At 49.9% G+C, this 21963-nt stretch overlaps 2 protein-coding genes across 4 annotated transcripts in view; both read right to left on the reverse strand.

Moving 5' to 3' along the window:
• LOC138763012 (zinc finger protein ZXDC) overlaps positions 1 to 13623 on the reverse strand; it is a 39650-nt gene extending 26027 nt beyond the window's left edge. The window contains exons 1-5 of the mRNA XM_069936497.1: positions 12373 to 13623; positions 8184 to 8336; positions 3995 to 4073; positions 3031 to 3161; positions 1289 to 1459 (exon numbers count right to left, since the gene is read on the reverse strand). Of these exons, the coding sequence (XP_069792598.1) occupies positions 1289 to 1459; positions 3031 to 3161; positions 3995 to 4073; positions 8184 to 8336; positions 12373 to 13564 (1726 nt within the window). The 5' untranslated portion in view covers positions 13565 to 13623. The remainder of the gene's footprint in view (positions 1 to 1288; positions 1460 to 3030; positions 3162 to 3994; positions 4074 to 8183; positions 8337 to 12372) is intronic.
• Positions 13624 to 16423: 2800 nt separating this feature from the next.
• Positions 16424 to 21963, reverse strand: part of uroc1 (urocanate hydratase 1) — a 74891-nt gene continuing 69351 nt past the window's right edge. For 2 of the 3 annotated variants that reach the window (XM_069936498.1, XM_069936500.1), the window contains 2 exons: positions 21546 to 21645; positions 16424 to 19502 (listed from right to left, as the gene is read on the reverse strand). In XM_069936498.1, coding sequence (XP_069792599.1) covers positions 19362 to 19502; positions 21546 to 21645 — 241 coding nt within the window. In that variant the 3' untranslated portion in view covers positions 16424 to 19361. The remainder of the gene's footprint in view (positions 19503 to 21545; positions 21646 to 21963) is intronic. The other variant, XM_069936499.1, reaches the window with a different exon arrangement.

Genomic DNA, 21963 nt, shown 5'->3' on the forward strand with positions numbered 1-21963 from the left:
TTATACTAAAGGCTGCAGATGCTGGAATTTGGAGCAAAATAGCAATCCGTTGGAGGAACTCAGCAGGTCCAGTAGCAGCAGTGGGAGAGAAAGGATGGTTGACATTTCAGGTCAGCACTCTTCATCAAAGAGGGTTTATACCAATTAATCTTCTTTTTTAAATTATCCCACATTGTCAATTTTTCCCCCACATCAATACCATTTATAAAAAATTCTCCCTACATTCTGATCAATTGCCCCCTTCCCCCAGATTCCATCCATCACCGACCCACTGATGTCTTTGGGATGTGGGGGAAACCCACACAGCACCCCGGGGTGAGCATTGAACCAGGGTTGCTGGAGCTCAAGGCAACAGGTGTGCAACTATTACCACCAAGTGGGCAACGTAGGTTGGAAGTGCTCTCGCCGCAAGATAGACAACGCTGCTGCCCAGTGGTGCACAAGAATTCAACTGCTGGAGTCCTGCAAGTGTTGTGGTCTGTGGTGAAACATGAAAGTATGCAGACATTGTAAAAACAGAGAAATGCTGGAGAAATTCGGCAGATCTCGCGGCATCCATAGGAGGTAAAGATATATTACCAACGTTTCGGGCCTGAGCCCTCCTTCAAGGTATAGAAAATGCAGACAAAATATGTCAGTGGGAGGAGTACAGACCAACTGTCAAAAGGTGAATTGGATATGGAGAAGAGCCCTGGAGAGAGGAAAGGTGGGGATTGATGGGGTGGGGGGGGGGAGGGGTTGGTTTGGATCTGTGAATGCAGAGCTGAGGTAAAGAAGACTGAGAGAAAAGGGAACAGAGCTACAGGAACAGAGACATGGGCATAAATTCAATGTTAATGCCATGCACATTGATTTCTCCGGCTTACATTAGCCAGCCACCCCTACCCCACCTAAGTCTCCTTTTCTTTAACCCAGCTCTGCATTCACAGAGCCCGACCCCCCCCATCAATTCTCACCTTCCTCCTCCACATTAAATTATCACCTTTTGACTGTTGGTCTGTACTCCTTCCCCTAACATTTCTCTTACTCAGACACTGCCTGCTTTCTCTACATCTTGAAGAAGGGCTCAAGCACGAAACGTCAGTAATAATATCTTTCCCTTCTATGAACACTGCAAGACCGCTCAGTTCCTCCAGCATTTCTGTGTTTTTACCCGTTGACTGGGGCTGGCTCAGCCCCTGGACCCACTCTGGCAGCTGGCTCCTGCAGTACTACCCGTGGTCTGGGATCCAGTACAGTCCCTGAACACCCAAATGACAGTTAGCATGGTGCGAGGAGTAAAGCGTACCAGGGCTGATGTTGTGTTGTTTCATCATATGGGCCTTGATGCTGTTCTTGGAGTTGAAGAGCTTACTGCAGTTGGAGAGAGGGCAGCAGGTCTTCATCTTTTCCCCATCTTCTAGGTGTTTCTTGGAGTGGATGTACAGACTGCTGCGCGCCGAGAATCGAGCTTCACAACCTGAGGACACATGGAATACTCTCATTACTAAGGTCAACACTTCACCTACCTTTAGCTAAACATCATTGCATAGAAACCAGCCATTTGGCCCCTCTTCAGTGCCAGCCTTTCCGCTTGAACCACCTCTCTGACACCCTTTCTCATTCATTCCACTCTCCCTGATGGGTTTCTCCAAAATTCCTCCTAGCCACTCTTTATTGGAGAAAGCTCCACATTCTCCCAAATTCCTCAATGGATTTTAGTCCCCTTCAGCTTTTTGCCCCCTCAGCTCACTGGCAGAAACATTTCATTTGTATTTTGAAACCTCTGACAGATCGCTCCTTGACGAGAAGGGGTTGGTTCAGCCTTTTGGACATGTATGAGCTCAGAGGCTGCAGATCTCTGGGTGTGAGTACTTTGACCCCAATACTTTTATTTGGGAAAGGGGAGGGAGACGTGATCACAACCCCTTCAATGTCTTGTGCCAGAAATCAGCCCATTAAAGAATGAGATGGGACTTCCACTAGTGCCTACATTTCACACTGTCTTATCCTATACTTTCAGATCCATGCCAACTCCCACTCCCCCTCTCCGTCTCTGATTGTACACTTCCAATGCACTCTCTCACACACCTTTCAATTCTTTTTACCGATCACCCTCATTAGGATCAATTCACAGCAGCTATTCATCATACTGAGAATGTAGGAGGAAACCAGAGCTCACAAAGGAAAATCACAGTCACAGAGAATGACCAGACTCTGCATAGACAGCAAATCCGGTCCCCTGGACCACTAACTCAGGCTGTTCATTCAGTGGTAGCTGGAAAAACTATCAGTCAGTCCGTTCCAACTTCAACCTCAGGGATCCTTGTGCCTCATCCACCCATCTGCACAGTGACTTTGGACAATAAAGAGGTCTGGCTGGCTTCTTCAGTCAACAAGAAACAACGTGGCACCATGCAGAGAGCATAGGCACCCTCCCCCAGTGTCCTGAGGCCACTGACGCTCAAGTTTAGTTTGTCAAATCAAACTTAACACAGAAAGGATTCTTCTAGGCTATCCGGCTGAGAGGATGCCAAGGGTGCGGGAGGCTTCCTAAACACGTAGAGGTTTGGATCTGGTGCTCAGGTTGCCAATGGTTAGGACAGAAGGATCTGCAGCTGCAGAGGCTGCTGAAGGGGAATCCTCAAACACCAGTACTCTAGTGGTGGGGGGGCGGGGGGGAGAGGTAGCCTTTTGCTTCTCTTTCTGTCTGTAAGGTACACTGGCAATTTCTGTGGCTTTATGGCAGACTAAATGGAATTTTGTGTAATGTTACAACTGTTTTATTACATGGCATTAAAAGAATCTTGAAACATTTGAATAATCGTGTAAAGAGCAAATTTTACAGACAACGGCACTATGATTAGCACCAAGCAAGCCCAGCATGACAACGCAGTTATAGGGCTCACTCAAGTACCTGAAGGCTGCAGGGAAGGAATGGGCTTTAAGCCAACTAATATACAAAGAAAATGACCTGCTCTGTGCATGGGAAGTTGCTGCGCACACGCAGGGTGCTGCATTTCCTGCACTAAGTGCAAAGCTCCAACATACCTTCAATTGGACACACAAATGGCCTGGTGCCAAGGTGGGTGATACTGTGGCCCTTCAGGTGTTCCGCCCTGGTGAAGGATTTCCCACAGCCGTCCACAGGACAGACAAATCTTCGGTCATCTTCATGGGTTCTGGAGAGAGCAACAAAGCAGAACCTGGTAAAGTGAATGCAGGAGGCAGTCACACAGTAGGGAAACAGGCCCTTTGGCCCACCAATTCATGCTGATCATTTCACATTGATCCTACATTACTCATATTTTTATTCTCCCCACATCAACTCCTCTCACCCATATACTATGGGTAACTTACAGCAGCCAATCAGCCCAGCCTCTTTGATAATGGGGGAGGAAATCAGAACAGCCGGGGAAAACCCACATGGTCACGGGGAGATTGTGCAAACTCCACACAGACAGCGCTGGAGATTGGGATTGAACTTGCCTTTGGTGCCGTGAAATAAAATGAGGTAAAGTGTGGGCATGAAGAACAACCGCAGAGGAGAGAAGGTGAGAAATAAGAGCAGGGACCTGACATGTCCTGGAAAATAGAGGTGATTTTCAGTCCCATGCTCCGGTTGCTCTGGATAACTTTTTAGCACACAGGGAGAGCCTAACTGAGCAGTGTGTGGAGTTTTGCTTCAAAATGGTGTTAATGAATGGTGGGGTGCTCCAGGGGACTGGAGCAAACTCTCGGCTACCTCTCTTGCAACAGCTGTGTCAGATGAGATGTTATAAGCCAAGGTCCACCTGCCCCGCAGTAATGTTCCAAAAAAAAACAATGTCCTGAGACCTGCGCTAACCCCCACATTCCAGATTATTTAGTCATGACCATTGACCAGCTGATGGCCTCCAGCTATGCCAAACAGGCTGCTGCAGTTCCTGCACTGAAACGAGGTCTCTACAGCATGATATTTGTTCTGCTGCTGCTCTGTAAACCCTACCAGGACAACACTGGAGGCGTCAGTTACCTTTTGTGCCGGAGTAATTTGGACATGCAGGTGAACGACCAGCCGCAGCCATCGAAGTCACAGATAAAGGGCCTCTCACCTGCAAAAACCATTCTTTTAGTAGAACCTTACAGACTGCAGTTGATGGAGATACATGATGTGTAAAGCATTCCAACGCACTGAATCCATTAAAATGACAATATTTACAAACTGCAGACGATTTGTTCCTTGTTGCCAATGGCACAGTACTGAAGGAGGTTCACTGGAGCAGTCAAAGAGACCTACCAATATGGAATACTCCTCAATTGAACAACTCCAACACAAGATTATCCAATGGAGAGCGCTGTCAACTGCCCCCCCCCCACCCCCCCCCACACACAATCCAACAACCTAGAAGTTCATTTCCCCCTGTAACTGCACACAGTAGTTTCTGAACAATCTTGACTGGTTCCTCATGCAGACTAGAACCATAAAACGCTACAGCACAGAAAACAGGCCATTTGCCTCTTCTAGTCTGTGCCAACCACTATTTCACTAGTCCCACTCAGCTGCTCCCAGACCTCTCTCATCCATGTATCTATCCAATCTATTTTTAAAACACAAGATCGAGCCCACATTCACACCAGATGGGAACGCATTCCACACTCCCACCACTCTCTGTGAAGAACTTTCCCCTAATGTTCCCCTTAAATCTTTCAGCTTCCAATCTAAGTGGAAAAAGCTGACTCGCAACCACTCTGTCTATACCTCTCATAATCTTGTAAACATCTATCAAATCTCCCCTCATTCTTCTTCGCTCCAAGGAATAAAGTCCTAACCTGTTTAATCTTTCCCTGTAACTCAACTCCTAAAGACCCAGTAACACCCTAATAAATCTTCTCTGCACTCTCTCAATCTTATTGATATCCTTCCTGTAGTTAGGTGACCAGAACTGCACACAATATTCCAAATTTGGTCTCACCAATGTCTTAAACAACCTCAGCCCAACCTCCTATACTCAATACTTTGATTTATAAAGGCCAACATGCCAAAAGTTTTCTTTACAATCCTGTCCCCACGCCACCTTTAGGAAACAATGTATCTGTGTTCCCAGATCTCTTTGTCCTCCACACTCCTCAGGGCCCCACCATTTACTGTGTATGACCTACCCTGGTCTGCTCTTCCAAAATGCATCACCTCACACTTGTCTGCATTAAACTCCATCTGCCCTTTTTTTGGCCCATTCTCCCAGATCCCTCTGCAAGCTATGAAAATCTTCCTCGCTGTCCACAACACCTCCTATCTTTGTGTCATCAGCAAACTTGATGATCCAGTTTACTACATTTTAATTCAGATCATCGATATAGACAACAAACAATGATCCCAACACAAATCCCTGAGGCCCACCACTAGTCACAGGCTACTCCAACCAGCACCCCCCCGCACCCACAGGCTCTCCCAACATAGAAAAGGGCGGCTAAGGGTATCAGAACCTGCAGCTTCACCTCAAAGGCACACATACATTTTCATGATTTGGAAATATATCTCTGCTCCGTTAGCTACCCTGGTTCTAAATCTTGGAACTTCATCCCAAGCAGAGTAAAAACAAAATTCAGCCTGCTCTTGCCCCACCAAACTAGTTTCATCTCTCCTCGACTCTCCCCTGGTCCAATCCCTCCCCACCTACATCCCCTCCATCTCTTCAATGACTTCAGATTCCTCGAACTGGTCCACTTCATCTTCATGATAGATGTCCAATCCCTTTATACCTCCATCCCCCATACAGAAGGTTTTAAAGCACTTGGCTTCTTTCTGGACAAGAGATCAGACCTGTCATCCTCTACCATTACCCTCCTCCACCTGGAAAAACGTCCTCGTTTTAAACAACTTCTCCTTTAACTCATCTCACTTCCTCCAAATCAAAGGAGTAGCCATGGGTATCTGCTACACCTGTTTGTGAAGCAATTCAGGCTGCAAATCTACACAGACAATGGCCCTCAACTCTTCCTCCATTGTGGCTGCCTCATGCACTCGTGATGAGCTTATCAACTCATTCACTTCCTGACCAAATTCCACCCCAATCTCCAACTCACTTGGTTCATCTCCAACAACACTCTCCCTTATCTGGATCTCTCTATCTCCATCTCAGGATACAAGCTTTCCACCAATTTGACTGGTGGAAATTGACAAACCCACTAAATTGAAAAACCCACTAACTCCCACAACACTTCCTCACACCCTGACACCTGTAAGAATTCTCTCAATTTCTTTGTCTCCGCTGCATCGGTTCCCAAGATGACGTCTTCCAGTTCAGATCATCCGAAATGTCTGCCTTCTTCCACAAACGTGGCTTCCCCTCCACCACCAACTCAGCCTTTACCCACATCTCCTCCATTTCCCTCCCCTGGCCTCCTCTGCCCTCAGACGTAACAAACATAAGATTCCCCTTTTCCTCACCTACCACTCCACCAGCCTCCGCATCCAATACATTATCCTCCTGAATTTCCAGCTCTTACAACAGGATCCCACCACCAGACATATCTTCCCCTCTCCTCCCTTCACTGCCTTCCGTAGGGACTGCTCCCTCTGTGACTCCCTTGTGCACTCACCCCTCCCCCCCCCCAGCACTTTGCCCTGTGGCCGCAGGAGGTGCCATATCTGTTTCCACACCTCCTCCCTCACCACAGTCGGGGGCCCCAAACAAGCCTTTCAAGTGAAGCAACACCTCACTTCTGTATTCGTAGGACTGATTTATTGCATCTTGTGCTCCCTTTGTGGCCATCTCGGCATCATTAGACTAGGTGCAGATTGGGAGATCGCTTTAAAGCATCTTCACTCCGTCCACACCAGTTACGGAGACCTCCCAGGAGCCAACCATTTCAGATATGCGCCTCTCTCCCACACTTACATGTCTGTCCATGGCCTCATGTACTATCCCACCAAGACCACCTGTAAATTGGAGGAACAACACCTGATTTTCCCTCTGGGCACTCTCCAGCCAGATGGCATTAACATCAACTTTTCCGTTTCTGCTAACCGACTCTCCTTTCCCCCTCCCTTCCCTCTTTCAACTCTCCACCCATCCCTCCTTTCTTGCTTGCTGCTGTGACCTCCCTCCCTTCTCCACCTAGTACCTCCTGCCTTTGCGACTACACCTTCCCTCTTACTTTTTCATTCAGACGCAAACTGATATTTTTCCATACCTTAATAAAGGGCTTAAGCCTGAAACATCAGTTATGTAGTTTGCCTTTACTATATAAAGTACACTGTTGATCTGGTAAGTTTCTCCAGCATTGTGTTTGTACTTCAACCACCGTGTCTGCACTTAAATGTTTTAATATTTTACTTCCCCCAGAAGTGTCACAGGAGCATCTTCATGCAGAAGTTCAAGGAGGCATCTCACCCCCACCTTCTCAATGGTGACAGGAATGGGCAATAAATGCTAGTCTTGCAAGATCGACCTTTAAAGTGCCCAGAATTTGGCACTTTGCTTCATTACCAAGTGCTTCTGTGTAGGGAGGTGGTGAATCAACAACTTCAGCTGAACAAAGACTGCCAAACTTTGTTGTAACCCAGAATGAGCTGTGTTGTTAGTCTAGGAATCAGCCACTCTCAACTTTTTTTGGCTGTTACCCCCCCCCCCCCCCCCACCCCCGACTTAGGACTCTGTACAAAGTTTATAGGCCCCCTTCCCTGTGAAGCAGTCAAATTTTGGTTGGGAGGGGGAAAGCATAGGGCCCCTGTTGAGAACAACCATAGGGCCCCTGTTGAGAACAACCATAGGACATAGGAGCAGAAAAGGTTTATTCAGCTCATCGAGTCTGTCCTGCCACTTAATCACTAGCTGATCCATTTTTCCACTCAGCCCCACTAATCAAGAACCTATCAATCTTTGCCTTAAATAGACCCAATGATTTGGCCTCCACAACCACCTGCGGCAACAAATTCCACAGATTTACCACCCTCTGGCTGAAGAAATTCCTCCACATCTCTGTTCTAAGTAGACACCCTTCAATCCTGAAGTTATGCCCACTTGTCCTATAATCTCCCACCATCTACTCTGTCCACATCTTTCAACATTCAAAATGATTCAATGAGACTCCCCCCCTCATTCTCCTAAATTCCAATGAGCACAGATCAAGAGCAGTCAAATGCACCTCATTTGATAACCCTTTCATTTCAGGAATTATCCTTGTGGCCAGGCTAGGTTTAACGGGATTGCCTCATGTACCTGTGTGGCTTCGGAGGTGAATCTTCAAGCGGCAGGCTTTGTCGTAACGCTTGTCACAGCCTGGGAAGGAGCAGATGAAGTGCTCCTGGTCACGGAAATGTGAACGGTTGTGGGAGCCAAGCGCACTGATGGTGATGAATGTCTTCTCGCAACCTGCAACAGAAAACCAGAGTCACCAGCTGTCATGTACAAGTCGCCTTTCCCAACCGCCTCCACAGATCTACGTTTACAACACCACGCAACAGGAAGAGCAGCAATCTTCCCGGAGCATTACAAATTCCACACCTGTCCATGCAGAGTCCCATCCCTGCACTGACTGCAGCAGCCTCTCCTTCATAGGTACCCCTCAACGTTTACACCCCAACCTCAGCTCTCCACAAGCCTATCCAGTGTGAATGGCAGCTTTAAGGAATCCCACTTTGAACCAATTGCAATGGTATCTCTGCATATTTAAAACAACTCCATGCAGTGGATATCTGAACAAAAAACAGAGCATGCTAGAAAATCTCGCCAGGACAGGCAGCATCTGTGGAGAGAGGAACAGAGCAGTCCTCAGACCTGAAATTTTAACCACTTCTTTCCATGGATGCTCCAACTATGGAGATCCGTGTCCAAGGTAACACGAGGGCTATGGGCTCTGGAGGGAATCAGTGGTCCAGTGACAGATCAGGTTTACAGTGAGAGCTTTTTCCTCAGGGGTGGAAATGTCAAACACTAGAAGACATAGGCTTTATGATGAGATGGGGAAGGTTTAAAGGAGATGTGCAGTCAAGTTTTTTTTACACAGAGTGGTGGGTGTCTGGTATGCACTGCCTGGAGAGGTGGTGGAAGCAGATGTGATAGTGTTGTTTCAGAGGCATGAACAGGCAGGGGATGGAGGAACATAGAGCATGGACAGGTTGTTGGAATTAGTTCATCTGTATCATGGTCAGTGCTGACACGGTGGGCTGAAAGTCCTGTCCCCATGCTGCACTGTATTACATCCTATCTACCATCCTGACTTCATCAACTTTGGATACCTCCTCATAAAACCGATTCAATTTTTATTTTTCAAATTTAGACCTACAGCACGCTAACAGACCCTTCCGGCCCTTGAGCCCATGGCACCAAATTACACCCAAAAGACCAACAATCCCTGTGCGTTTTGTAGGGTGGGAGGAAACCCTGAGCACCCAGAGGAAACTCACACAGACACAGGGAGAACTCTTCAGACAGCAATGGATTCAAACCCAGGTTGATGGCGCTGTAACAGTGTTGTGCTACATTAACCGTGCTGCCCAAGTCAGTAAGAGAGGAAATCCCCCACACAATGCCACCAGCCCTGCTATCCCAATTTGCTGCCTTTACAAATGTACAGTTCACTGGCCTGCAGCAATAGAAACAGAGTGGCACTAAGAATAGCAGACAGGAATCTGCAGATGCTGGAGAACTAGAACAGCATACAAAAGTGCAGGAGGAACTCAGCAGGTCATGCAGTCCTGAAGACTAGCTGAGGTTTGAGACACCAACTGCCTATTGCTACATTCCGCTGACGCTTTGTGTTGCTCAACAGCACTCTTTCGGGCTTTTGTTTGCATCATGGTACCAAACTTGAGAGACGTTGATTTGAATGTTCTGTCGAAAAGGTCCGACCTAAAATATTGACTGATTGTCTCTTCGCAGATGCTAGCTGACCTAATGAGTACTTTGAGCCCTGTTTTACAACGTTGCACATTACAGCACTGTAAAGGCCCTTCAGGCCATGATATTATGCTGACCTATATGCACCTACTCAAAAAAAAATTCAACCTCACCACCCTCCATTTTTCTTACATCCACATGCCTGTCAGTATCAGAATTTATTGTCATGAACAAGACACAAAATTCATTGTTTTGTGGCAGCGTCAGTGCAAACATTCATATAAACCACCTTACAACAATAATTTTTTTAAAAATGAACAAAAAGTAAGGCAGTGTCTTTGGTTCATTGATTATTCAGGAATCCGACGGCAGCAGGGAAAAAGCTGTCCTTGTGCTGCTGAGTGCTCGTCTTCAAGGCTCTAAGACTCTTTTAAATGTCCCTACTGCACCAGCTCAACACCATCCCTGGCAAGGCATTCCAAGCACCCATAGCTCTCTGTGTTAAAAAAAACTTACCCCTGATGTCTCCCCAAAAATTTCCTACCCTCACTTTGTACAGATGACTACTGGTGTTTGCTACTCTCACCCTGGGAAAAAAGGCCCTGGCTGTCCACCCTATCTTCTGTATGTCTCTCATATTCTTGTAGACTTCCATTGTCACCCTTCATCCTTCTTCCCTTCAAAGAGAAAAGCCTTTTAACCTCACCTCATAAAACACGTTCTCCATTTCAGACAACACCCTCACAAATCTCCTCTGCACCCTCTCCACAGCTTCCACATCCTTCTTGTAATGTGGTGACCAGAACTGAATATAATATTCCAAGTGCAATCTAACCAGTTTTATAGAACTGCAACATCACCTCTTGACTCATGAATTCAATCTGACCAATGAAGCCCAGCATACCATAAGCCTTAACTACTCTATCAGCTATTGTAGAGTGGACCCTGCCCGAACACTGCATCTCCACTCCCCATGGGTGGGTCTGCACCAGCTCTGGTGCTGCTGCTACATTGGCTCTGGCAATACCGCCATCTTTCTCTACAATGGCTGATAGGGTAGTTAAGGCTTATGGTATGCTGGGCTTCACTGGTCAGATTGAGTTCAAAAGTCAAGAGGTTTTATTTGAGATCCCACCACCTCGGAGTCTATGCCCAAGATGGCTGCGCCTATTCACTGGCGGAGGCCCCCTCCCCTCACCCACCCCCGTCTGAGAAGAAGCGGAAAAGACAACCCACAGGACTGCGACCACAGAGGTGGACCAGTGAGGAAGCTCTGCAGCTAAGGCACCAGTGCACACGGCGGGCTGCTGGCGACGTGCGGCAAGAAACCCTCAGAAGCTGTGGGCTCAAACTGGCCGGAGGAGTACCAGGTATCTGAACCAGGATGTGAGGGGGTGCCGAGGGTCCCTAACTGTATCAGGGGTTCAATCTGGAGCTTGGATCGCCACTGGTTTGGTCTGGAGTCTGGGTGGCTGTGGAAGTGCTGGAGCTGAATCTACATACACTCAGTGATTCTGGGGGTCTCTCTTTTGCTTCTCTTTCACTGAGTGTGTCTGACTGTAAGAGGCATGTAGGCAATTCCTGCCAGTGGCAAATCTGTCTGCCTTGCAGCAGTCACAAAGAAATTTCATGTAATAAGACACTGTTTCATTGCAATGACAATAAACAATCTTAAACTGTACGATAATCTGAGAGATCTATGGATTTGGACCCTGAGGTCCCTCTGTTCTTCCACAGTTAAGAATCCTGGCGTTAGCCACGTACTCTGCATTCCATCACTGAACACTTATCCAAATTGAACTCTATCTGCCACATTTCTGCCAAACTCTGCACCTTGCTTATATCCTGTTGTAGCCTCCAATCTTCTACGCTGCCCACACCACAACCAACCTTTGTGCCATCTGCAAATTTTTTATTTCAGATTTCCAGCAGTTCATTTAGTGACCAGAAACAGTGGACAGGTCACAGATCTCTCCTCCATGGCAGTACCGTGGATCTTTTCACTGACCTGTGAAGGCACGCCAGCCTCACTTTAACATCACATCAGAAAAGCAGCACTTCCAACAATGCAGCGCTCCCTTGGTGCCACAACTCCAGCTAGGTGGGCAGCCCGGTCAGCGCAACGCTACCGCAGGGCCAGCGACCCAAATTCGAATCCCGCGCTGTCTGAGAGGGATTTGTATATTCTTCCCATGTCCGCCCGGATTTCCGCCAGGTGCTCCGCCGGGTTTCCTACCACCGTTCAAAATGTACCGGGGTTGTAGGTTAATTGGGGCGTCATGGGCTGGAAGGGTCTGTTTCGTGCTGTGTGTCTAAATTTAAATGAAAAGAATTAAAATTAAAATAGATTTTTGTGCTCCTGGAGCTGAGTTTAAACCACAACCAAAATGCCCCTACCTGAACCAGGGTTGAAAAGCACGGAGCTACAGGAGGGCATTCGACCCCCAGACAATACTAGTCCAAAGGCACTAGATAGTTGATTGTCGTCTGGCTGTTTGGCCCCTCCCCCCTGCTAGCCCCTCTCGCGAACAAATCGCACCCGAGAAACTCTGACAGCCTGGGGCCTCACCGGGGAAGTCGCACTTGAAGGGCCGCTGCGGTTCGAAGTGGCACCGCCGGTGACTGCTGAGCTTCAGGGCGGTGGAGAAGGGCTGCGAGCACACGTCGCAGGCGAAGGCCAGCTCCTGGACGTGGGCCTTCATGTGGGCCTTGAGGTTGTAGACGGTGGTGAAGCGCTTGCCGCAGCGCTCGGCCTGGCAGCCGAATGGCCGCAGCTTGCCGTGGGAGTGCAGGTGGCGCTTCAGCTTGTAGGCCGTGGTGAAGGCCCACTCGCAGCCGGCCACCGTGCAGCGGAAGGGCCGCTGGCTGTGGGACAGAAGGTGCACCCGCAGCCGCTGCTTCTTCTCGAAGGCCTGCTGGCAGTTCTGTTCGGGGCAGTGGTGCAGGGGCCCGGGGCCCGACTGGAGCCCCAAGCCCAGGCCTTCCGACAGCTTCAGCAGCACGTCGCCGCTCTCGCTTAGCAGCAGCCCGGGCCCCGCTTCCAGGCCTGCCGCCTCGGGGCCCGGAGGCGGCGGCGGCGGAGCCGGCGCCTGGCTCTGCTCGTCGGCCGGAAGGGCGCGGCCGCCGGGGTCTCCGCACGCCGCGGCCGGGCCGCTCGGGAAGGACAGGGCCTGGGCCGCAGGCTCGTCCTCCGGCTTGGCCGGGCCTCCCGCTGCCGCCTCGGGCGCGGCCAGGAGCAGCAGCCCGTCCTCCAGGCGCAGCAACAGGTCGCGGCTACTGAGGCCCAGGGTGGCGGCCAGGCCGCCGGGCGACGCCGAAGGCCCGGGCAGGTTCTCGATGTTGCCCAGCACGGCGGGCGCCTCCAGCAGGAGGCCGGGCCCGGGAGGAGGAGGAGGAGGCGGCGGCGGCTCGGCCTCCCTGCCCTGCTCGGCCGGCGGGCGCCCCGCCGGGCTCAGACGAGCCCGAGGCTTCTCGGACCCGGCCTGCACCGAGCTCAGGTAGTAGACGGTATCGGCGGCCGGCGGCTCTCCGTCCGGCTCCAACGGCCTGGCCCCGGCGGGCGAGACCTGGCGCCGCTCCGGGCCCGGCTGCGAGGCCTCGGCCTCCAGATTGAAGACGACGAAGATCTCCGAGTCCGCGACCGGGCTCCGCAACTCGGGCGCCTCGTCCAGAAACAGCGAGTAGCGGCCGGGCGGAGGGGCCTCGGCCCCCGGGGCCTCCTGCCGCTGCCCGAGGCCCAGGCCCAGCCCCTGCTGCTCCATCCCCGGTGTCCCCGCCACGGCCGCCAGGTGCTGCAAAACGCGGAGCGGAGTATAGAGTGCCGGAACGGAGCGGAGCCGGCGGCGTCCAAAACACGGACTGGATTCACCGCGAATAAGACATCGAAGCAGGAATAGGCTATTCAGCCCATCGAGTCTGTCCCGCCTTTAATCTCGAGCTGATCCATTTTCCCCACTGCTCGGCCTTTTCCCCATAACCTTTGATGTCCTGGCTGATCAAGAACCCAGTGAAACACAAGTCTGTTGAAGCTGGGATTGCAGTCAAACATCATCACAGCAGATGTATCCTCCCCTTTCCACCTTCCACAAGGACTGATCCCACTTGTCCACCTCCCTTCCCACCAATACCCCCCCCCCCAGTACTTACCCCTGTGTCTGCAGGAGATACTCCACTTGTGCCCACACCTTCTCCTTGTCCTTAATATTGACTTCTCCAGTTTCCATTGAAACGCCCCCCCCCCCCATCTTATTCCCCCTGACTCCTTTCCTTCTCTCCCCCTTCCCCTTTTTCCTCTGTCTCCTTTCAGAACCAAAATCAATTCTCACCTTTCCTCTTATCATATCCAATTAACACCCTTTGTCTGGTTGCCTGGAATCCTCCCCCTTTCTTTCACCAGCCTTTAATTTAGAGACTTGACTATTTTCAATCCTACCATGAGGAAGGGCTCAGGCCTGAGACATCGGTAATATACATTGACCTCCTGTGGATGCTGAGATGCTGGCCGAGTTCCTCCAACATTTCTGTGTAATTAAGAACCTATCAATCTCTCTCTTAAATACACACAAAGACCTGCCCTCTACATCTGCCAGTGGCAACAAATTCCACAGATTTACTTGAAGTTGTGCCCTTTTGTCCTAGACTCTCCCACTGTTGGAAACAACCTTTCTACATCTACTCTGCCCATGACTTTAAACATTCAGAATGTTTCAGGGGTTGGTGGAGGGGGGTGGGGGGGGGGATCATTTGGCCTGGCAATGCAAAAGTGCTCAATGATAATTGGCCATCACTGCGAGTACCACCCGCGTGGACACACAATGCAGAATCTTTCACCCTCTCCCTGGCTTCAGGTACCAGGCTCTCCCTTGCCATCCACACTTCCTAGATAATCGATTATTCGATTTCCAGCATGTGTTCCCCATCTTCTCCTCATCCAGCTCCAATCTTCCCAATTGTGTTCCATTATCCATCCTCCCTCCCAGCCCCATCACCCATATTGATCACCCACCAGAACCCATCCTCCTCAGTCATGCCTGCCCTCCATCTTCACCTCCCCTCCCCCACCCATCTCCATCTGCCCTCTTCATCAACACCTGTGTCTTAGCTCCAATCCTCACCTTACACATAACCCATTACCCCTCCTCAATCACCTACTGTTCCAGTATCAACCTCTCTCCAGAGTCTTAAAGCAAGAGAGTATAGAAACATGCCTTTTGTCCGAGTCTTCTATGCAACCACGTTGCCTGTCTGAGCCAGTCCCATTTAGAACCATAGAACACTGCAGCACAAAAACAGGTCCTTTGACCCTTCTAGTCTGACTAGTCCCACTGACCTGCACCCAGTCCATAGCCATCATACCTCTCCCATCCATGTACTTGTCCAAATTCTTCTTAAATGTTAAAATTGAGCCCACATTTACCACTTCAGCTGGCAGTTCATTCCACACTCCCACCACTCTTTGAGTGAAGAAACTCCCCCGTGTTCCCCTTAAACTTCTCCTCTTTCACCCTTAGCCCATGTTCTCTTGTTTGTATCTCACCCTCCCTCAATGGTAAAAGGCTACTTGCACTTACTCTATCTGAACCCCTCATAATTTTGTAAACCTCCATCAAATCTCCCCTCATTCTTCTATGCTCCAGCGAATAAAGTCCCAACCTGTTTAACCTTTCCCTGTAACTCAGTTCCTGAAGTCCAGGCAACATCCCATTAAATCTTCTCTGCACTCTTTCTATCTTATTGATATCTTCCCTGTAGTTCGGTGACCAAAACTGTACACAATACTCCAAATTTGATTTCACCCCTATCTTATGGAACTTTACCATAACATCCTAGATTCTAAACTCATTACTTTGGTTGATGAAGGCCAACATGCCAAAAGCTCTCTTTACAACACTATCTACCTTTGACACCACTTTCAGAGAACCATGGATCTGTATTCCCACATTCTTTTGTTATACTACACTCCTCAGTGCCCTAACATTCACCATGTCCTTTCTTGGTTTGTTCTTCCAAAATGCAACACCTCATATTTGTCTGCATTAAATTCCATCTGCCATTTTGCCTGTGTTCGATCCATAAACCTCTAAACTTTTTCCATCCATGTACCTGTCCAAATTTGTTTTATATAAAGTGATTGTATCCGCCTCTCTGGCCGCTTACCCACACACGCTCTGTGTAGAAAACCTGCTCCCCAGGTTCCCTTTAAATGTTACTTCTTTCACCCCAAATATGTGCCCCTCAAATATGGGGCAGCACAGTTGGTGCAGCAGTTATTGCAACGCCTTTACAGCGCCAGTGATTGGGACTAGAATGGGGTTCGAATCCCAAAATGTCTGTAAGGAGCTGGTACGTTCTCTCTGCGTCTATGTGGGTTTTCCCCAGAGGCTGTTTTCCTCCCACCCTTTGAAATGTTCCGGGGGTGTAGGTTAATTGGGTGCAAATTGGGCAGCATGGACCCATGGGCTGAAATGGCCTGTTACCGTGCTGTAGGTTTAAATTTAAATTTAATTTAATTTTGTCATAGACACTCCCCCCCCCCCCCCCCACATCAGCAAACTGTCATCATTCACCTTATCTATGCATTTCATGATTGATGCACCATCAATAATCACAAAAGATTCGAGTTGTGAAACTATCAGGCTTTTATTAACTAGCGACCAGAACAGCCATCAACCTCATGGACTGATCTCGGCAGAGTGGAATGGGGAGCATGGGTAGGATCGGACTTGGGAGGTGGGTCCAGCTGGCAGCAGCCAATCATGGCATAACAGCAGTTTTCCCCAATGATTCCATAAACCTCCTTAGGGCCACCTCTCAGACCCCCTCTCTCTATTCTCTAGGGAGAGAAAAGGCCCCATCCTATATCATCTCCCCGATAAACCAAAGTTTTATACAGTGGCAACATGATTTCCTTACTCTTATTCTCAGTGTCCCATCCACTGCAAACCACACCTCTTTGTTACCACCCTAACTACATGTACATGTGTGGCCACTTTCAATCAGCTGTGGACCTGAACCCCCAGATCCCTCAGCACATCAATACAGTCCTGACATTCCCTTACAACTGACCTTCAAAAGTGCTACATCTCACTCTTGTCCCGGTTAAACCTTATCTGCATTTCTCTGCCCATATCTGTCCCTGATCTGTATCCTGTTATAGAGTGAAACGCGAAAGTCTGCAGACGCTGCAATTGTAGTAAAATCACAGATACGCTGGAGGAACTTGGCCAGTCTTGCAGCATCCACAGGAGGTAAAGATACATAACTGAGATTTTGGGCCTGAGTCCTTCTTCAGGTGTGAGTAAAAGGTGTGAGAGAGGTGTGAATTAAAAGACTGGGGATGGAAGAATGGGAGGTGGAGGAGTACAGACCGAAAGACCAAAAGGGGTTAATTGGATATGGATGGGATGCAGATGAAAGGAAAGATGAGGATTGATTGGGGGAAAGGGGTGGCTCTGTGAATGCAGAGCTGGGGGAAAAGGGAAGAGAGACAAACAGAGACAGAGGAAAGGATACACAGGGAAAGATGGGGGTTGGGGGGGTGTAGGGGTTAACCGTAACTGGAAAAGTCAATATTAATGCCATCTGCTTGGAAGATTTCCAGGCGGAAGATGAGGTGTTGATCCTTCAATTTGCGGGTGGTCTCAGTATGGCAGTGCATGAGACCATGGACAGACATGTCAGCAAGGGAATGTGGTGGGGAATTGAAATGGAAGGACTGTTTGAGGCCCTGAATGCTGATGAGGGAGGAGGTGTTGGTGCAAGAGGAGCATCTCCTGCGATCACAGGGCAAGGTGCCGAGGGGACAATCAGAGAGATAAGTTAAAGAGGGAGTCACGGAAGAAGCGGCGGTCCCTGCGGAAGGCAATGGGATGAGCAAGGAAGATGTGTCTGGGGTAGTGGGATCACGTAGTAGGTGGCGGAAATGCTGGAGGAGGATATGCTAGATGTGGATGCTTGTGGGGTGGTAGGTGAGGGCAAGGGGAATTCTGTCCTTGTTACACGTGGGGGTGGAGGGCAGATGCACAGGTAATGGAGGATATGTGGGTGACAGCCATCCCCTCTTGGAGATGGACCTCCAACTTCCCATCGTCTCCATTCCTGATTCACCTATCCTTTTCCACCTCCCAATACCCTTTACCCCATTGACTTCCCCCCTCCCCTATGGACACTTCAAGGTCTGCCAAGTTCCTCCAGCACTTGTGATTGTACTATATCCTGTTATATTCTTCCATTAAGCTCAGCACTCCCTCAGCTCCATCGATCTTGGTATTATCTGCAAACTTACTAACCCACCCACCCATCCAAAACCGATCCCTGCAGAACACCACAGGCCTCCAACCAGAATAACACTTGTGCTGCTCCCCTGTACGGACCAACCAATCCTGAATCCAAATGGCCATTGGATCTCATGCATGTGTATCTTCTGGATCAGCCTATCATGGGGGACCTGGGTCAAGGGTCCTTCTTTGGAGCTCTTCCACTGCTCAATCCATCAGCTACCTTTGTCATCTCCTCAAAAAGCATCCCAAATTGCTAAGATATGGCCTGCTCCTCACCAAGCCATGCAGACTGTCTTTAATATGACCATGATTTTCCAAATCCTATACCCAAGCCTCCTCTCCATTCGCCTCTGTACCACACCAGTCTGTACTTTTCTGATGCCCCTATTGAACAAGAATGCGACATTCTACTCCCCCAGGAACTGGCCTTTTGCGAGTGGGATCCCAAAGGTCTTTGTCAAAGCCCCAGCAATCACTTCACTTACCTCTTTCAAACACCTGGGAAATATCCCATCAGGCCCTGGGACACATCTACCCGAACAATCTTCAGAAGACCCAGCTCTACCACTTTCTTGATCTCTGACTGCCCCAACGCAGGAGCATTCTCCACATGATGCTCCCTCTCACTGACCATGTCCTTCTCCTTAGTGAACACTGACGCAAAGTGCGCTTCCTCTGACTCCAAATACAAATCCCCTCCTTTGGCTTTGAGAAGTCTCATATCACTTACTTCACGGTCTACTACATCTCCAACGTTGGTGTCATCCCCAAGGGCAGAGAGGAGAATCAGTCATCATAGAAACTGGTAGTGTGATATCTTTCATTTTTATTTCAGAATTTTTGACTTCAGGGAGTTAACCTTTTTGTTCACAATTTTTCTGCGTAAGCATAAAACCTCCCTCTGTATCTCATTCACTTCAGCAATTGTGACAAATTCAAAGTTTGGATGGGGGTGGGGGGGAAGCTGGAGGGTTTTCTGCTGCCACATCTTCACCTCAACTTGACCAGTGTTGCCAGAGGAGGGGGTCACCTGTGAGGGGGAAGCCTGGGGAGGACTCACCTTGAAAGTGGATAGCTGGGGGGGGGGGGGGGGGGGGGGGAAATGAGGCGGAACACCTGGGAGGAGGGAGATCACCTGGGAGGAGGGAGAATACCTAGCTCTACATCTGATGTCCTTATGCTACTGTTGATTGGAGGGATGTCTGGAAAAGAAGGCTTGGCACCGTGCAGTAGAGGGCAATGGTGTTTGCTGCACAGAGTCAGCCAGTGGGCACGCTCCCTACATCCGCAGAGCGCGGTCCAGGATGGCCTCATCCTGCACCCTGTGGGGAAGGGTGACCCTCAGGCCACTGTTCCTCCTCATTGTCCTGCAAATCGTCTCGTAGGCCTTCTGGTTGCCAGACCAACAACGACGAGTCACCTGCAGCGGAAAAAAAGGAGATGTCATTGTCACAGTGGAACCAACACTCCTGCAGTAAAAACCCCCTCGAGGGGCGAAGGGCTTTACTATGATCTGCACCCCACCACCCACAGCCCTGTGATAGTTGCTGCTGCTGGGATCCTGCTGTGCCGGACTGCTTTGTGATTGCCAGCATTATTGAAACTGAGACAGAGCTCCAACCACCAGCTCCCCTACCCTTCCTGTCCCACCCACCTCCCCTCCCTCTCCACTCACACCACCTCCCCTACCCCCTTCTGTTCCACCAGCCTCCCATCCCTCTCCACTCACACCACCTCCCCTACTCCTCCTGTCCCATCCACCTCCCCTACCCCTCCCTCTCCACCCACCTCCCCTCCCTCTCCACTCACACCACTTCCCCTTCCCACCTCAGCCGCCACGTCCCCTCCCTCTCTCCCGCCCACCTACCTCCTTCATTCCCCCTGCTGTCCCACCCTCCTCCTCCCCTCCCTTTCCTAGTCCCACTCACCTCCACCCCCCCACTAACCCCCTCCCCATTCCACCTCTCCCTTCCCCCTCTCCTCCCACCCACCCCTTCCTGGTCCCATTCACTCCTCCTCCTTTATTCCCTCTCACCCATACCCATCTCCTCCCCTTTCCCCATGCTCACATTGCCCCAGCAGACAGCTGGCCCCATCTGCCCTTCACCTAGCCTTGCACAGTTCTCCTTACTGAGTGGGTCCCAGCACCAGAGCTTTTGTCCCTCTCCACCAGCTATCTCCTCTTTCCCCCAAACTCCTTGCTGGGAGGAGCTCAGAATGTCAAGAGTCATCCACAGGATGAAAGTAAGGGCCGACAAATGGGGCAGGAACCACGCCGTAACTTGGTGAGACCTGATGAAAATTCCAACCCAAAATGTCAACCCTTCCTTTGCTCCCACAGATCCTGCTCGACCCACTAAGCTCCTCCACCTGGATGTGTTGCTCCAAGTCCATGCAGTCTCCTCTCACCCAGCCCCCAGACCTTCCTTTCTGCCTCAAATATGAACCCACCCGCCACTGGTCTCCCAGCTCCACCACTTCACCCCACCTGTCCCAAAGATCAGCCATGCGATCCTCCCTCACCCCATCCTCTCTCCACTCGAATGGCTTCATCCTCTCCAATCTCAGACCTGATGCAGGGTCTCTCGTCCCCACAGATGGGGACTTTGCACTACACCTCACCCTATTCGTTCTGGTACTGCTGTAGAGGTGAGGGTGAGGAGACTAGTGTTCCAACCAATATCCCTGAACTGCAATCCCCGAGCATCTTCACTCTGTCCGCATCAGTGACAGGGATCTCCCAGTGGCCATCCACTTCAATTCTGTGCCCCACTCCCATGCCCATGTCTGTCCACAGCCTCATATACTGTCCCACCAAGACCACCCATAAATCGGAGGAACACTTGAATTTCCTTCTGGGCCACTCTCCAGCCAGGTGGAATTAACATCAATTTCTCCAGTTTCTGTTAGACTATTCTCCGCTCTCCCCGCCCCGCCCCCCCACACACTTCCCTTTCCCGTTGACTTCTTTCTTCTAGCTCTCTCCTTCCCTCACCATTCACACAGCCATTATTTTCAAATGAATGCATTTACTGATTATATATTTATCATTTGGTCGACTTAATCTCTGTCATAGATGATAATTAGTACAGCCTGGAAACGATACTTAAATGTAATTTTAAAATAGTTTTAACCTTAATGTATTTTTGAGGCTTGTAGTAGCTTGTTTAGCTTGTGCCTAAATCCAGCACCAGGTAAATGCAAGGAGACAGCACTAGATGGGGCTAGACAACTTGGTCAGCATGGAGGAGTAGGGTTGAAGGGCCTGTTACCATGCTGTACGACTCTCTGAGGATGGTGGAGAGAGACCAGTGGGGTGGGATTCAAATAATATTCCTCTTACAAAGACAGCACAGCAGTCACGGTGTGCCACAGATTGATGCAGATGGAAATATTTTCCAAATTAAACCAGCGTATAATGGGAAAAGGGAGAAGCATTACAATTGGAAACCCTGCCATTTACCCCATTGGACACGTCCCAGTTCAGCATCATCTTCGCACGCTCCTCAGCATCCGCAGACCCATCGAGCACCAGCCCAAAGCCTCCGTTTATTGCCTCACCCCTGGGCACCAGAAAGAAACATCATAACAAGATCGCTCTTCTCATTCTCCCCCCTCACCCGCCCAGGGCCAGACACAGAGTGAAGCTCCCTCCACACTGTCCCATCAAACACTCCTAGGGTCAGACAGAGAGTGAAGCTCCCTCCACACTGTCCTATCACACACTCCCAGGGTCAGACACAGGGTGAAGCTCCCTCCACACCTTCCCATCACACACTCCCAGGGTCAGACACAGAGTGAAGCTCCCTCCACACCGTCCCATCACACACTCCCACCTGGGGATAGGGACAAGATTGGAGGAGGAGCATAGCTGCCTCTGC

The sequence above is a fragment of the Narcine bancroftii genome, chromosome 5, assembly GCF_036971445.1.
Source record: "Narcine bancroftii isolate sNarBan1 chromosome 5, sNarBan1.hap1, whole genome shotgun sequence".
Classification (NCBI taxonomy): Eukaryota; Metazoa; Chordata; class Chondrichthyes; order Torpediniformes; family Narcinidae; genus Narcine; species Narcine bancroftii.